The sequence below is a fragment of the Hyperoodon ampullatus genome, assembly GCF_949752795.1.
Source record: "Hyperoodon ampullatus genome assembly, chromosome: 1".
Lineage (NCBI taxonomy): Eukaryota > Metazoa > Chordata > Mammalia > Artiodactyla > Ziphiidae > Hyperoodon > Hyperoodon ampullatus.
The window spans coordinates 217,757,388-217,775,492 of NC_136914.1; the positions used below are offsets into that span (position 1 = coordinate 217,757,388).

General features: G+C 48.1%; 1 protein-coding gene across 4 annotated transcripts in view; it reads right to left on the reverse strand.

The window, feature by feature from the left end:
- The window catches only part of RGS10 (regulator of G protein signaling 10), a gene marked incomplete at both ends in the record, with an annotated part of 36,886 nt that overhangs the window by 11,938 nt on the left and 6,843 nt on the right, over positions 1 to 18,105 (reverse strand). Inside the window, 3 exons of one of the 4 annotated variants that reach the window (XM_079714558.1) lie at positions 2,209 to 2,352; positions 12,513 to 12,599; positions 14,010 to 14,113. In XM_079714558.1, coding sequence (XP_079570684.1) covers positions 2,209 to 2,352; positions 12,513 to 12,599; positions 14,010 to 14,113 — 335 coding nt within the window. Of the gene's footprint in view, positions 1 to 2,208; positions 2,353 to 12,512; positions 12,600 to 13,994; positions 14,114 to 18,105 lie in introns of all 4 variants that reach the window. The other 3 variants (XM_079714557.1, XM_079714556.1, XM_079714559.1) reach the window with 3 other exon arrangements.

Here is an 18,105-nt window from a genome sequence, read left to right on the forward strand (position 1 = left end):
TTTGTCACTTAAAAAAATTGTCCTTGGTCCCTTGTATTTCCTCCTTTCTGCACCAGCTAAACCTCCCACAGTCTGAATCCAACGGGGGTGCCCTGGTCACAGAGGCCTAGCTCCACTTTGAGACGTGTCACAGGCCTAACACAAGGAGAGCTGGTAGGGCAGGAGAGCTGTCCCACCGCGTGGAGAGACAGCAGCCCACCTCACTCCTTGCGGCTACCTTGCCTTCTGCGATCCCAGAAAAGGATTGTATTCGCGTGGCAATCCCTCTGCTCCAACCGGTGTCATGCGGCTTTGAGGAGCCATGAGGGGCTGCCCACGAGGCCGGGACAGCTGCACAGGCTGTGAGTGTGTGCGGAGTACAGTCTTTGAAGGCAGGTGCATCGGCCTCCAGCACGCCCTGCACCTATGGGACTTTGTGCTAACAAACCACTTAGTCTCCCGGAACCTTGCTTTTCTCATCATCAAAATGGGAATACTACTACTCACTGGAGATTAAATGAGATAATATATGCCAAGGGGGCACAGAAGGGCACCCCTGAAGGGTAGATATTGTTCTTTTTTTTTTTTTTTTCGATACGCGGGCCTCTCACCGTCGCGGCCTCTCCCCTTGCGGAGCACAGGCTCCGGACGCACAGGCTCAGTGGCCATGGCTCACGGGCCCAGCCGCTCCGCGGCATGTGGGATCCTCCCAGACCGGGGCACGAACCCGTGTCCCCTGCATCAGCAGGCGGACGCTCAACCACTGCGCCACCAGGGAAGCCCCAGTAGATATTGTTCTTATTGAGAATACCTAGAACACAGGGGCTTCAGTGCAGGTTCTCAGTCCTGGCTGCATTTCAGAGTACCCTAGGAAGTTTGTAAAAGATTCTGAGGTCCGGGTGGGGCAGATACCCCTGTGTGGCTACAGACACAAGAACTGCCTTTAACCATGCATCCCTTTCCCTCCACAAATCCATGTCCATGGCATCCCTCCCATTGGCTCAACATCACTGCCTCCAGGAAGCCCTCAGCAAGTCTCCCGTGCTGACTGGAGTCCCTTCAACACTCAAATTTGACTTAGAATCCGTGTGGAATTTGCACTTGCCACTGTACCAACTGGAAAACGTTCTCAGGCTAATATTTGTATTTTCTACCTATTTGTTTTCTATCTGACGCTGAGCAAATGAGGCCTTCTGCATGCTGGGACATGGCTCTGGGCTCTGTGCGTACTCCAGGTGATCAGAAAAATGCCAACTGATGCCGTGGGCCAGTGGTTTTCAAAGTGTAGTCCCAGGACCTGCAGCATGAGCATCACCTGGGGACTTGTTAGGACGGCAAAGTCTCAACCCACCTGGGAACCATCAAGTCCACTGGTTAACTCTGGGGGTGGGGCCCAGCTTCTGTTTTAACAACAGGTGGCTCTAGGCTTGCTCATGTTGGAGGAGTGCTGAATTAAGCTAAGAGCTGGTCTCCACTTGTGGGCCACGTAAGGCCTTTGCTTCCCCAATAAGAACAGGGCCAGCAGAAGTTTGAAGTCTGTCAGTGTTCCATGGTCCACATGTGTGCATACAACGTTTCATAAGAACAGAGCATGCTATGAATAGTCACATCTGCAAATTCATGCCTAAAAAAATCTCTGCAATGCAGTTTCACCCCTCTTGCCTATTTTACTGCTGGCGTTCCTCATACGAAAATTGGCCAGAACACTAAAGTTTACCCCTTCTAGGTCCATTTTTTTAAGCCTAACTTTTCCTGCTTTAAGTGGACTACATTGGCAAAGTGGACTATGGGGCCAACTGAAGTAGGAGGCGATGTTTGCACAAAAGCCCCAGGTTCCCCGCCACTCCGAGTCCACGTGCTTCTGCTTTTCTAGATTTTTCTGGCTGCTCCTACCTTCAGCGGTTACCACTCGTTGCTTCCTCAGTGTGGGTTCCTCAAAGAGCTCCAGCCTCCCTACTCATCTGGTTGAGAAGACAGATAACCCTGCTCCATCAAACTACGTGTAGACCAAGAGGAACAAGGCCTGAGGGCGGCTCCAATGGGTCAAACCCTGGGCCTGGAAGGCCAGCCTGCCCTTTCACCAACCACGGCCCCTTCACATGCCACAGCCTGCCCAGTCGGGTGGGACGGCTTCTAGGGTGTTGAACATTTGGTTTTAACTGAATTTTTCCAGGCTGGGAAAAAAATGCCAGTTTTCAAATCAAGGTGCATGTAGGGAAGTCAGGTTACCTGGTCCTGGAGCTTCTGGAACATCAGTGGGTGCGGTTCCTCCAGTATCGTCTCATTGAGCCGGGACTGGCCCTCGACGTTGACTTGTGAAGAGGCCTTGCTGGACAGAAAGGTCATGTAGATCTCCTTTGCCTTTTCCTGCATCTGGGGGAGACACGGAGAGCCTGTCTGTTATCGGCGAGCACAGCCCTTCCCGGCCTGAGCCCAGAAGGAGCGCTGCTGTAAAAGCCCTGGGGGATCTGGCTGTGACTCCAGAGCTGAACTGGATGGGAGGTCGGCGGGCGGGGGTGCTCATGGTCGGTCTGGCCCCTTCCCTTCCTCTTCCATGCATCTGTAGGCCACATCTCCTGTCTCAAAACTGCTACACTATCCATTCCGAAAAGATGTCGGAAAGAATCCCAGCCCAGAGTGAGGGACATTCAGTAGCGTTCACAGCCATCCCGTGACTGCTCCAAATCAAGGCCTTGTGGGAACATTATTCAGCAGTAAAAAGGAATAAAGTACCGACACATTCTACAACATGGATGAACCCCGAAAGCATTACGCTCAGTGAAGGAAGCCAGACGTGAAAGGCCACACGTTACATGATTCTATTTCTATGAAATATTCAGAAATGGCAACTCCATAGAGACAGAGACATGAGTGGTCGGCTGGGGGAGGGGGAAACGGGGAGTGGCTGCTTAATGGGTAAGGGGTCTCTGTTTGGGGTGATGAAAAAGTTCTGGAACTGGATAGTGGTGATAGCCGTATAACACTGTGAATGTATTTAATGCCACTGAACTGTACACTTTAAAATGGTTAAAATGGTAAACATGAGAGACCTAAAAAATGGTCAGCATGGTAAGATGTATGTGTGTCTACTTTACCACAATACAAAAAAATCAAGTTAAACCATGAACACATATCCCAACCAGTGATCAAGCCCCTACTATGTGCCAGACACATGTTAGGTGTTTTACAACTATGGTCCCATCTCCTTAATCCCTTGGGCGCCCATAAAGTGCCATTTTTCCTGTTAGTGCCACATCCCTGATGAGGACACAGAGGCCAGGAGAGGTGACGTGGCTTATCCAGGGAGCCTACAGGGAGACACAGGACCACCTGACTCCAAAGCCTGGCATTTCTGCTCAGTTCCATGCCTGCGCAATACATTATCCTCCCAGCAGGCGATGCGTTGTCAGCCTTCCAGGGCTGGGGGTTGTTTTCAGGGAAGGAGGTATGAGAATTAGCAAGAGAGAGAACACTTGCTGCCTGCCCAAGTGCCATCGGGCCGGGAAGGCATCAACCCTACGGAGGCACTGCCCTGGGAGGGCTTGTCAGTGGGGTTCGAAAAGCTGTGCACATCTGCACTTAGGTTGCACCAAAACCCAGCAGTGGCTGGTACAGGAATGCTCTCACGACGAGCGCTGTTAAACACAGCAGGCCTCTGTGCTGGGGTCCTGCAGGGCGTCCCCTGAGGATTCTATGTTCTCTGACTTCCTGTGCTCGTACCTCACAGGTGGCAAATATGGGGCTTTTCTCCAAACATTAGAGCCTCAGTATTAGCTCACCCTACAGAGGAAGCCAGGCAACAAATACCTCTGACATGGAGCCACGGAGCTATGATTTGCGGGGGGGATGCAAGGAGGCTTTTTGGGGTCTGCCTAGAAACCGCCATTCTCTCCAGAGAGCCCACCTGGGGCCTCACACGTGCTTCAGAGCTTGGCTTAGGAAACCCCAGGCTCTGAAACCCTTTGGCCTCATGGAAACCACCAGAAGGTTTCAATAGCAGGTGCTTGAAAGAAGGCGAAAAGCAGTCCTTTAACTTCTTTAGGTACCGGGACTCGTTGACAAACGACCCCACGAGATGGAGGCCTGACCACCTGCCATCCCCCCAGAAAGAAAGCCTTGGCAAGACGTGCAGGAAGACCGCCCAGGTCAGGGCCTTAATATGGCTACTCCAGGGGACAGGCCTGGAGACCGCTGTGGAGACCGGATGGGGCAGTACTTGGGGGCCACCCGGCTCTTGAAGACCCACTCCCTCCAGGAAGCCATGAGCTTCCCTCCCACCACCCGCATCTGTCAGGAAGGAACGTTTTTGGAAAACCACTTCCTGTTTTAACAATACTTCATGAAAGTAGACTTTCAGCCAGTCAGATTAGCAAACTCCATGTGAGGCCCTGGAAGCAGAAATCACTTGAGGCCTCCCCTCCTTCTTCCCTCCCCGCTGAACACACACACACACACACACACACACACACACACACACACACACACACAGAGTTTTCCAGATGGATGCAGGCTATCTTGGGCAGTTCTGAAAAGAAGAAGTACAATGAGTAGCTCGAGGCTTAGACGTGGGGCGGGAGGGAGAACAGGAAGCAGGTCCCGGGGAGGCGGGGCCTGTAGGTGTATCAGCCTCGGGCCTCTCAGCACCCCCTGCATGTCCCCAGCACCCCGAGTCTCTGGGAAGAGCTCAGGGCCCCCGAGGTGCCCAGGCCAGGGCCACCCTCATTTCTGACAGATCACTCAGAGTGACGCCTTCGTGGGCAGAGCTTATCTGGCTGGGCTGGGAAGCGTGACTGAGAAGGGAAACCCTGAGACTGCCAACCACAGGCCGGTCATGGGAAGGCCTGGTGTCCACGCCAAGAACACTTAGCAAAAAAGAAGAAGCGGGTCTCTTGAGTTATTTTGGTATATTTTCCAGAGCTTGGTTAACCCTATTGCAGCTCCTGTCGGGACAGGGTGAGAACATCCCCCACTGGTGAGGCCACCTGGGTCTGGGACCCTCGGTGTGACCTGGAAAGATGGTCGGCCGCTGCCCTACCAGACTCTACAGACTCTACCAGAGCAGCTGCCCAGCCGTGGACAGCAGCCGTGCCCAGCGCCCAACCCTGCCCCAGACGGTGCTGGAAAAGGATCCCCCCTGGGCCCGTGTGATGACTCCCGGCATCAACCTGAGGAATGCCCGTGGGAGCGTGTGCACCCCGGTCTGCTTCCCAGACACCCCCCGAGCCCGGGACCTTCCTCCCCGCCGGGCAGTGCATCAGCCACAGCGATGCTCAGCAGAAGTCAGCGTTCCAACCCTGCTCCCAGGAAGTGCACGCTTAGGAGAAGCAAATTCACTTTAGTATCAGCCCCAGAAACAAAACTCGACCCAGAACGAAGGCAAAGGCATCGGCAGCCCACGCTCTGACGAGCGTGCCTCTCTACGTTCTGACTCCTCTCCCTCATCCAATAGGCGTGCTTTAAATGTTTCCATTGGGAAAATAAAACAAAACTTTTACCCACATCCCCCTATAGTCAATGACTTCCTACTGAAACATCTCAAAAGAAAAACAATGTGCCTTTGTGTCTCCACTTTCTCCCTCCCACCTTCTCCCCAGCCCCTGGCTTCTGCCCACCCTGCCAGCCCACTGCCGTCCTTCTCCTGGACTGCTCTCTGGCCCCTGGCCCTGCTCAGTGCCGCTGCCCTCTCAGGATTCCCCAACACCTCCCTGTTTCTGTCTCCTTTGCCAGCTCCTGTCCCTCTGTCGCCCCCATAATCTCTGGGGTTTCCCAAGTTCTGCTCTAGGCTGAACGCTTGCCTAGCCACATGCTCTCCCAAGATTTCAGCCCATCCCTCTCCCCGAAGCTACTGACCATGTAGCCAACTGATTTGTAGTAATGTGGGCTTGGATGTCCCACAGACACCTCACACCTAACACCAAGGAAAGAAGTGGTCCCCTCCTGGCAGGGGGGGGTCCTGCCGTCTCTACTCCAGGAAGCAGGGAACAGTGATCCCCCAATGCCTCTCTCACCTCACACCCTGCCTGTCACTGAGTCTTGCTCATCTTGCCAGCCCATTCCCCTCTGTCCCCATCACTCTGCCAGAGATGGACAACGGGACAGGACACATAAGGAAATTAAAGGATCAAGCCACTACCTTCATTAATATCAGCTTCAGAAAGAGAATGAGGCAAAGAAAATGTCAAGTAAACGATTTGAGAATATTTCTGAGAACAGGCTCAGGAAATGGAAAGCAGATGGAGGGACAGCGGATGACTCTGCAGAGAGCAGCAAGGAGAAACCTAGGCGCCTGCAAGGTTGGTGAGGGGAGGCGCCAGGGCTGGGGATGCAAAGAACTGTCCCCAAATGGCAGGAACTCAGGGGCACCTGGGAACGCAGGCAGGAGGGATGGAGAGGGCAGCAGAAAGAAGCTGTTAGACCCCCAGGTCCCGACCCCGAGCTCTGAGCAGTTATCCATCCCCCACCCCCGAGAGCCTGGAGTTTTCTTCTCTAAAGAAATTGACTCAGGGAAGCTGCAGACAGAGACACGAAGGAGGGCAAGGAAGAGATGCCAAACCGAACACAAGGGTTAAGTGAAATTCCGCACACAGACGCCCCGCAAATTTCTCCCAACCCAGCTGATTGGAGGTATGTTTAGTTTATAAACACATCGGGGGACTTCCCTGGTGGCGCACTGGTTAAGAATCCACCTGCCAATGCAGGGGACATGGGTTCGAGCCCGTCTGGGAAGATCCCATGTGCCGCACAGCAACTAAGCCCGTGCGCCACAACTACTGAGCCTGCGCTCTACAGCCCGTGCTCCGCAACAAGAGAAGGCACCACGGTGAGAAGCACGTGCACTGCAACGAAGAGTAGCCCCCGCTCGCCACAACTAGAGAAAGCCTGCGCGCAGCAACGAAGACCCAACACAGCCAAAAATAAATAAATAAAATAATTTAAAAAATAAAAGTACAAAATAAAATAAAATATAAACACATCTGGCTTGTGGCCACCAGGAAGAGACTAGAGGGCCCCAGTCTATAGAAAACAAAAGCAGAAAAATTCCATAGGGAGATTTAAAGATAAAGTTTGAAATCTCCAAAAGAAAAAGTAGGAGCCAAAAGCCACAAAGATGAAAAACTAGGAGGGGGAAAAAGATAAAATTAAGGGCTCAGTCCAGGAGAGGAGGGCCATCACTGGGAAAGAAACCAGAGAAAACGGATGGAAAGAAGTTACTACAAACTAATGATAATAAAAATAACAATATAAGAACATCTCCCAGAACTACAAATTTCCAGATTAAACGGCTCCACAAAATGCCCCATACGATGAATGAACCTCACCCCCACTCTAAGCCTCTGACTGTACAGTTTTAGAATACTGGTGGTGAACAAGCAAAGAAAACAAAACAGCTTACATGTAACATACTGATTCTTAACAAAAATGGAAGATAATGGGACAATGTCTTCAAAATTCTGAGTGAGTTTTAACCTAGAATTCAATTCTATGCTCCATCAGATTATCCATGAAGCAGGAGAAGAGGAAAAAAATAACATTTCACTCAACGTGATTCTTTAAAGGTCTACCTGCCATGTGCCTTTCTCAAGAAGCTATTGCTGGTCATGCTCCACCAAAATGAGGGAGTGACTCGAGACAGATGAGGATCTGGGTCCAGGAGACAGGGGAGGGACAGAGGGAATGGCCACTGGTGGCAAAGGAAGATGGGGGGGCGCCCCAGTGGGTGGGGTAGTCAGGGGGCCCCGGGAGGAGTCCCCAGGGGAACTCGGACTGCAGAGATGATCTGAGAGACCTGTGTAACACCGTATCGAGAAGCATTTTAAAGGGCTATCCGAGAGTATAAAAATAAGAAAAGCAAAAAATGGTCCAAGAAGAAAAAAATGTAATCGTAGCATCCTCTTTGGCTCAGCAGCAAACAGTAAACAATAAAGTATTAATAAGGAAAATGCGGTAGACAGGGATGTAAAGTAAGTGAAACCTTGATTACAGTAAGAAGACAGTAGGGGATGTCAGAAAGTTACACAGTGAGTCAGGAAGGAGTGGAGATGCCGGGCAGGCCCGTGGCGGACCCCAGCCCACGCCGTGAGCAGCTGAGCTCCTATCCGGTCCCGCCTGGACCTGGCCAAGTCCACGTCAAAGGTCAGAAAGACACAGCCCAAACCAGAGACAGAGTGAAACCTGGAGGGTGCTGAGGGAATGAACCCTTCTTACGGCATCTGCTTGTGAACTGAATGACTTTCATATAAGGAGTACTCATCATTTTTGGATTTTTAAGTAGTTTTTTTTTTTTTTTAAATAAAGAAGATGGTGTTTTAGCCTTTCAGGAAAACCTTTACTATTACTTTAAATAAGAACATCAAACACTCTAAAACCTTGGATCAAGTTTTAGTGTTAAATAAATACAATAAAATTAATAAATACCATAGACCCCTCCCCCCATAACTGTTAACTCTAAAACACTATAAAAATGCATGGTACTATTATATTTAAATATCAGTGCAAGTTGCTCTCAGAGTTATGATTATTAGACATCTTGTACCACCCCACCGCTTCCCCACCCCCACTCGGTTTGGTTTTTACCAATCTGTACGAGCTGCTGTATCCGTCTTAATCCTTGTTACACAGTAAACAGGCCCAATATGCATGTGCAGATGAATGAATGAATTCAGGGATAGCCAAAGAATGAACACCTTCTTGGAGCTTTTTCTGAGGTTTTATAAGACATAAGTGTTGCTTTATGTTAAAAGATAGATGGATCTCACATGCTAATTCATGGGGAAGAGGCTCTTCATAGAAAAATGTTAAACCATAAAGAAATAGCAAAGGGAGAGTACTGCTTTGAAGCTGATTGTGGAATATGAACACCTGGCAATTACAACCCCAGGGAGGGAGGGTGGGAGGCATCACCCTCCCAACTTCCTATAGCCCCAGCATCCCCACCATAAACACAGAGCGTTGAGACCCTCCCAAACTAAAGGGCTGCTTTCCTGTCTGCCAGGGGGCAAAGCACAGACCAAGGAAGGCAGCAAAAACACAGCACCAATCCACTGTTTGGAGCTTCTGAGAAATGCAAGCCCCAACAGAAAGGATGGCACGCTCCTCTCTCAAGTCCACCCCTAAGGCTGCAACTGCAGCTCAAGGTGAGCCAGAGGGCGGGACCCTACCCGCGGCAGAGCCTCAGGTGTCAGCTGACCTAAGTGGAAATTGGGAAGGAAACAGCGAGCCTGGCACTGTCCTAGGCACACAGTCCCAGTGGGGGAGAAGACAGACAAAGATCACAAACCTTATAGAGCCTGCATGATAGAGGGAAAACCAAACTGTACAGAAGATAAATAAATTATACAAGGTACCAGAGATCTGGCTGGATAATTATAGTAAAAAGTTGAAAAAAAACCCAACCAGCACAGGTCTTATTTAAATAGATGCAAAAGTGAGATATGCATCAATCCCACAACTGCCTTAGTTCACTGTAGAGATAGATGGTCCACAAACTTCATGCTGGATCAGACGTAATAAGTCTGATTGCGAAATGCAGTTGGGCTGACTTCTCCCTGTGCTATGTCCTCTCTGCTTCTTAAAATCAGTGAAACAGAACTTACTTCTGGTTCTACTTCCCCTGCAGCCAGACCCACTACATGGTCTGGAGCGGAGAACTGGGTTGCATCCTGGCTCTGTCTGTACCGAGCTGGACGGCTGTAGGCGAGCCACAGCTTAACCTCCCAGACCACAGACCAGCATCTGGAAGGGTGGGAACTGTCACGATGCTGAGTGTGATGACCCAGACCAAGGTGTGGACCCCACAGGCCTCACACATGCACCTCCCCTTCCCAGCTCTGTCTGCATCCTCAAGCAGCTGACGGCAAGGCAGCATTCATTGCCCAGAAGCAACATCCAGGCCTCAGGACACAAACCTTCAAGCAGTCATATGCTAGGTGTCAGGGCTAGGGGAGCAGAGAGGGGCTGCCAGATTCTGGAAGCTCTGGCTGTAGGATGTGGACGGGACAGTGCAATCCAACCCCGTGGCTTTTCAGTGTTCACCTTGACACCCCGGTTCTCCAGCTGTGGCCCCAGTCTCAGACACAGCAGACCCAGCCTACCCCTCAAGCGCAAGCCTCCCGCCTTCTGGTCTTCCTTCAGCTCTTCTCTCCAGGCCTTCCTCCCCACAGGCTGTCCCCTCTTCCAGGAATACTCCCCCCATCTCCAAACTCCACTTAGATGTCAGCTTAAGAGTCACTTCCCCAGGGACCTTCCTGACACCCACGGCCTGTGCTCCCATGGATCCTGCACTTCCCATTTCTGTTCTCGTCACACTTGCAAAGGCTTGTTTAACAAGCAGCTTCCCCTCTAGAGGCCTGTTCCCTAAAGAGCCTCATCTGTCTTGTCCCTGTGTGTCACCCATGCTTTTCACAAGGCCTGGCCCCCAGCCGGCGTGTTGCAAAGATCTGGCAAACTCAACTGAATTGAAGGGCACATCAGCATCACGTGCAGTGAAAACGACTGGGCAGCTCACGGGGCAGGTTCAAGTCCCAGCTCAGCCGCGCGGGTACCTCATCTGCCTGGTTTGTACACTGCAGGGGTGGCTGGCTGACCTGTCTGCCCCTCTAACCTCCAGCACGCAAATTAAGGCAGAGAAATGGACATCTGTCTGCCTGCTTGACCCTGAGCTAGGGTTTTAGGGTGAGGCCAGATGAATCCATTGTCCAGGCCAGCATTTATTGATGGTTGTCCCTGGGCCCTGTGCTGGGTGCTGGGGGCAAAGGATTGTGATGGGCATGCCTGCCTGACGGGGCACAGCCAACACCTGAGACCATTCACCGACCCAAAGGGCTCAGATAAAGTCATCCAGGGTGAAGAAGCAGGAAGGAAGCAAATGCCCAGCATCATGCCCGGGATGGCCTTCTGGGCTGACCTACGAAATTCAGCTCAAGGGACCTTGGAATCCATCCTTGCCCCGACAGAGGGGAAGGTGATAGAGCAAAGGTCACACTGCTCCATCTTGGGGAAAGGGTGTCTGAGGTGGAAAAGCCTTTGACTAAACCAATGAGAGACATTTTCTGCAAACGCATAATGGATTTGGGCCTCATGGATTCCAGCTTTTGGAGCCAGAAGCTTAAAAACTGGCAGCCCACAAGCCACATCTGCCCATGGATATGTTTTGTTTGGCAGGCAAGGTTTTACATTTAAAAAAAAATTAGTTCCGTCATTTATAAAATTGGATGGTTTCACATAAGAATCCAAATGTCCAGCTTCTCTGGAAAAACAGGCAGCATCAGACTAAAGATGGGAGAAGATGCCTTAGGAAGCAAGGTCCCTCAGGTTCTGGGGCAAGGGTGGGCAAGCGAAGACCTAGGTGGGTAGAACCCAAAGCAGGGAAAGCTCAGACGGCCACAGACCCCAAAGCATTCACTGCCAAAGTCAGCTAAACCACCAGCTACAGCCTCTGGAGGCAGGGCAGGCCACCCACTAATGGCCCCAATCCCCACCACTCCCTGAAGCCTCATACAAAAAAACCTCACTCGTGCACATTACTACCGGCTCCTGTAGGCATTTAGCCACTAGCCTCTTAGAAATACACAGACATGAGCTTCGTAAACACACCCAGTCCTCAAGCCTCCTTCCCCATGATCTCCTCCACCACCCCAACACCCAACCTCCAGTGGCAGAAAATCTGGTGGGCACTGGAGCTAAAGGCTACCTCCTGCAAAGAGCACATATCCACCCTCACCCAGGAGAACAGTCAGAAACTTTCTATGTGGGATGCCTGCCATCTACAAGGTGTTTCGTAAAGATATACTGAATAATTGACAATCCATCTGATGCGCATTGTGCTTTTATCACCACACATCTGCTTTACGGTGTCCGTACAAAACACAGACATGTCAAACTCTGGGGGAAGCATTCACACAACTTATTCATGAAAAAGAAATCATACTCGATGAGAAACTCTCAATGACTTAAATCATTATTTTTACTTTAAACATTTGTCCATTTGAACAGCTCCATTTAAAAATAGATTAACAAGGCTTCCCTGGTGGCACAGTGGTTAAGGGACACGGGTTTGAGCCCTGGCCCGGGAAGATCCCACATGCCACGGAGCAACTAAGCCCGTGCACCACAACTACTGAGCCTGAGCTCTAGAGGAGGCAAGCCACAACTACTGAGCCCAAGTGCCACAACTACTGAAGCCCGCGCTCCTAGAGCCCGTGCTCCACAACAAGAGAAGCCACCACAATGAGAAGCCCGCGCACCGCAACAAAGAGTGGCCCCCGCTCGCCGCAACTAGAGAAAGCCCGCGCGCAGCAACGAAGACCCAACGCAACCAAAAATAAATAAAATTTTAAAAATAGATTAACACACTTTTTAAAAAAATTATTAATATTTGATCAATACCACATAGGCTATTCTGAAGCTTAAATCTTCCCCAAAATCCAATATGGATCAGATTTCCCTAGGCAATTTCAAAATTTATTGGAAAGACAAATGTAACTTTATAAGGAGAGAAGAAAATTACCAAGAATGTGATTATAGAGTAGAAGTACCTGCTTTTTATCTTGTGTTTTCTTAAAATCTTCACATGCTAGCCAAAATAAAACATTTTCTTCACTGAATTCCTTTTTTAAAAATTCCTATGGATGAAAAGAAGAAAAAATATCAAACAGTATTCTACTTAAAAAACAAATAATGCATTTCCCTTCAAGAACTAAGTCAAAATTCAACAAATGAGGGTGTTCATTCACCCTGTAAAAGCTCCACCCTGAAAACAAAGTGCATGTTTAACGTTAAAGCTGGAATTTCATATGCATTTGAACTTAATGGGTTTGACACTGTGAAGAGTAAAAATGAAGTAGGAATCTACTCACAATTCTCAACTGACAATAAATTACCAAAAAGTAAATTAAAGTGGAAGATATATTAGTTCCTTCCAGACAGTGTTTAAACAAAGTACATTCCTCCAAAATCAGGCTCATCTTTTTTAAACAAAAGAAAAGAAAACATACTAAGCATGTCTAAAAGTGCCACAATGAAAACTGTTTCAAGCTGGAGGTGTGCTTTCTTTTGGCAGATGTTGGGGGCTTAGTGGCACAGCCAGCTATCCTGCTGTGCACGGAAAAGTTTTCTCCCCGAGATCTAGACGGTGCTCTAGATGGTGGCCCTATGTCCAGAAATGCCTGCTACCTGCTCCTTGGAGTCTGCTACAGAGACCAACAGCATCAGGGCTTATCCTGGCCTGACCCAAGACTTAAAAGACAGAAGTCAGTAGGACTTAGGCAGACACAAGGCATTCTTGAAATTCACCTGTGCTTCTTCTGACACTTGGGGTTTCTGCAGGCCATTTCTAGGCAGTCCTGACACTTCCCCACCCACCTGCCCTCCTCTCTGAGTTCATCTTCACTTTGTCAGCTGATGTCCAGCCTCTTTCACTCTGTTAATATGTATCCTGAAAATCCCCAACATACAAGTGAACAAAGCTTCACATCAGAGAGACCCAGACCACCCCTTCCCAGGTGTCACAGAGCTGGAAATTCTTTGTAGATTCTGCCAATGAGCACAGTACCTCTTCCTCATCACCCCACCCCACCTCCCATCCAGCTATATAAAAACCAGAAAGAGGGACTTCCCTGCTGGCGCAGTGGATAGGACTCTGCACTCCCAATGCAGGGGCCTCAGGTTCAATCCCTGGTCAGGGAAATAGATCCCACATGTATGCCACAACTAAGAGTTTGCATGTCACAACTAGGGAGCCCATGTGTTAAAACTAAGGAGCCCACCTGCCGCAACTAAGACCCGGTGCAACCAAATAAATAAAATTAAAAAAAAAAAACAGAAACAGTCTGTGCACGCCCCTCCATGCTGGCCCATGACTACCCAGGAAAGCATTTCCATCTTGGTCATGACAGGTGAGAAGTTCTGCTTCTCAAGTTGGGCCAGACAGTGTTAAAACCTGGCCTGTGTTCCACCCACAGGCTTCTAAACTTCTTTGTATGTGCATCAAGCCTGGTGAACAACGAGAAAAGTCAAACCCTAAATCTTTTCACGCCTTCCGGGTCTTCAAGCAGATTCTCCAGAGAAGCCGCCCATTTGTCTGTGCTCTTGGGATTCTGGTGGCTGCTGCTGGAACTCCCATCACTGCCATGGATGTCTGCAAAGCAAAGTTTAGACTGTGTATGTGGCCCAAAGATACTGTCATCTTATAACAGGCATTACGATCATCATCACCACCATTATGGCTAAGAGGTAATAGTAAGTTATATGCCAGAATCTACTCTCTGCGCTTAACACAGTGAATTCATTCTAGCCCTGACAACAGCCTTATGAAGGGGCTGCTGCTATTCCCTCCATTTTACAGATGCGGAAAACTGCGGCTCCGAGTTAGGAAGGGACTTGTCATTTCCCAACACTCCCCATATATCCTTCCCCCACCCACGTGTCCACTGGTTGACCCACAGGCAGCCTTCAAGTCTCCCTCAAGCCCTCCTCCCAGGGACCTTGACTCAACAGCAACTCTTCCCCATTACATTCTGTGCACACTCTTATAATTATCCTGCTGTGTTGTGACTGCACGACCGGCTCTCACCAGTCTGAAAGCTCCTCTGCATCTTGATCTTGTATCTCCAGCAGGTAGCTCATTGCCTGGCACATAAATTAAAGTGTGTACCAGGGCCGGGACTAGGGTGGGGAAAGGGAGGCACTGGCCAGAGGTACAAAATTTAAGGGGGTGCCCAAAAAACTCAGGCGTCAGGTAAATGAGGTTTTCATGCAATATTCTGAAAAATCAAAATTAATGCAAAAAATTCCATAATGAGCAAAATACCAAAAATTTAAATAAAGACAGGATCATTATAACTGATTTTTCCTTGTGCCTCTCAGGCTCCAATACGTCTCGGCAGGACACTGTTACGAAGGGCATAGGCTAAAGGAATCAGTGACTTTGCACCTGTACGTCTGCTGTACTCTCTTACTCTTACCTCTAAAAAGAGCCTCTTGACTAAAGGAAAGGGGACGGGGACCTCCAACTAACACACTCTGGCTACTTGCCTAAAGGAGGAAGTAACAACACAAACACACCTCATCTACAGAATTTGGCCCCCTCCTGGAGTCAAGGGAAAATCCATGGAATGTCACTTCGGATGGGCCCAGGTTCCAAAGCCAGTTTTGCCAATTCGAAGTATGTGAACATGGGCAAAACTCTGTGTAAGATGAAGATAATCCCCCTATCTCTTGGGGTTATCAGAAGGATTAAAGGAGGAAGCACCTCAGGCACCTAGATGCTCACAGTGTACCCTCAAAAAATATTAGTTCTTCTCTCTGCTTCCTTAAAATAATGATTTATCAAGTGAATTATTTTTATAGCTAATACTTCTTTTCTCCACTGCTTTCTTTTTTTTTCAAAGTAGAGACATGTCTCTCTAAAGAAAAGTTTGAATCTGGGAGAAAATAAACTTATTAAGAAATCAGCAAAACCAATCATTTTAAAAGGATAAATTTTAAAAGTCTTATGAATATTAATTGCTGCAAGTAGCTAGGCGGTCATATGGTTTCAAATGTTTTTGGAGGAAAGTTGTATCAGAATATGTTGAACATGGAAGTAACTCAGCTTCTGTCATCTATTGTATTCTATTGGAGGTCAACAAACATATTAATTTCTCAAGCAGCTGAGACTCGGTCTCCTAGCATCTAGGAAAACTACCTGGGTTCTATACATTGATTGGCTGATTTGGGCTATGCATTGGTGATGGAGCATTGCATCCAATGCATCCAATATGCATTGGTGATGGAGCACATAAGAGAGTTGTTTGGGACAAATCCGTTCCTTTACTTGAGAGGCAAACTCACTCAAACATCACAAATGGACCTGACACTTCTCTAAAGTGAATCTTCAGTTCGTGGATATTAAATTAGTTCTCTGCTCTCTTTGCAAATGTTAAAACGGCAAGCTTCTGAACACTGCATTTCTTCCCAACGAAGTATAAATCAAATTAAAAGATCATTATCGTAAGAAATTTCTGCAACAGGGTTCATTCTGCCAAACGTTTCACAGATTTACTCCCTGTTCTCTACCCGAAGAATACAGTTTGACAGTTTACTCCACTCCCCTAGCAGATCTTCTCTTAAGTAAATAAATTAGAGACACAAGTTCGCTGTTCCGGAAAAGTCGTTAGGTAGCCAGAAATTTCTCTCGCCATTGCAGAACAACTGTTTTGGCTATAACTTTTCAACCTTGGCCTGTAGTGATTCCAAAACTCTTGACATTCTTTTCAATAATAAACCAAACCACATTTGGGTTTTCACGGCCTCACTGTCTTGCAAATAAATACACTTGGTGGATTCCCATTTAGCCAATAGAGTGTTGTGGTTAACTAGGTCTTCTGGTTAACTGAGAGATAAGATAGCCATCCCCACCGTGAGACAATTGCTCCCTCACTCCCCTCTTTTATTTCATACTCTAGTCACTTTGCATATCAGGTTTCTGTGCTGGCTTTCGTGTGAACAAAAAGTTTTAACAACTCAAAACCCACTCATCTGATCTAGTCTCCTTATTTAACAGACTGAGAAATAAAGGTCCAGAGGGTAAGGTGACCCAGCTAAGGAACTGCTGGATGGAACCAGTACTGGGACTTAAATATGTGGGCAATTGTCCCCACCAGGACCACCTCTATGGAACCCCAGGGTGCCTCGGAACACAGGAGTTTGCAGATGGGTGGCCCTTCCTTTCAGTTCCCTCCTAGGCTACCATTTCCCTTCCATCGATGTCATGAAATACATCTATGGCTGACACTGTTACAGAAGGCACAGAATTTTCAGGGCTGGCCCAGAAAGCATACCAAGACACAGAAAGTATCTCCATAGCCATGGTTATTAGTTTCGGCTTTGGTGTCATGGCTAAAGAGAAATTTCTTCTTGCCCTTCTGCTCAGCTTCTGCCCTAGCAGTCCTTTTACTATAGGAATCTTCTACTCAAACTCTACTGCCATGTGTTTTCACTTTTCCAGAAATACTGACTTGAATTTTGCCAAGATGTCCTGACTGTCTTTTAATTTTGATTAAGGCCTTTGGCTATGCCTTTTTTTTTTAATCCTTCTTGATTGGTATCAATATAGATAGATATCTCTAGTTAGAGCAACATTTGCAAACTCCATTCACTTAATGATGTCTCTCTTTTCCAAGTCATTATCCCCAGCCTCCAATGAGACTGGCAGAGGTCCACTCCATTTGGCAATGCCCTAAGAGACTGCCCCCTAACCTGAGGCATTTCCATTTCTCAGGATCCTTGTCGGTACAAATAGACTTCCACTATTTTCCGATGCATGTAAGTTAAGGGCTTCCTAAGACAACTTGGTTCACTTTAAATGTTACAATCAGTCCAATGATGTATAGGAGAAAGAAATAACCTTTCTTCACAGCAAGCAAGTTTACTTCTGAGCTTAAGAATAAAGCAAAAACAAGAGTTCCCAGCTTCCTAACTCCTTCCCAGGTCCTGGCACTCGGAAACACAAAGGTCCAACACTCTTCTTTCCTTTTTCATTGATAAAAGTTTCCATTTTAGATGGATTACACAAGAAGGTAGGTTGGGAATGCACAGCTGGAAAAAGAGTTAAACCTATCTTTCTAGCAGCTTTAAGATCACTCAAGCTAGTAAGGAGCAGTTGGTGATGATATTTGTTTATTTCCATTTTGTCCAGCTCTGCTCATTTGTTGTTGTCATTTAGATCATCTGTAAAACATTTCTGCAATGAAAAAAAACATTTTTTTTACCTCCTGGGCCCTTCAAAGCATTTTAGATCTTCAGATTTTTGCAGGCACGATACTTACGTTTCAATATACTCACCTTCAGATGAATCTGTCACTGGCTAATAATAACCATTAACACTTACGAATTATTCACAATGTGCTGGGTACTATTCCAAGCTTTTTCCATGGGTTAAATCATTCTGTTCTCACAATGACCCTCAGATGTGGTTAGTATTATCCTCACTTCACAGATGAGGAAACAGAGGCACAGTAACTCACAAGGGGCACCCAGCTAGAAACGGGGAGTCACGGTCCAAGCCCAGGTAGTCCTGCCTCCAGAGCCCAGGCCATCTGCCACAATGGCCTGCCATTGTTAGTTTTGATATCTGCTGATCTTCACACT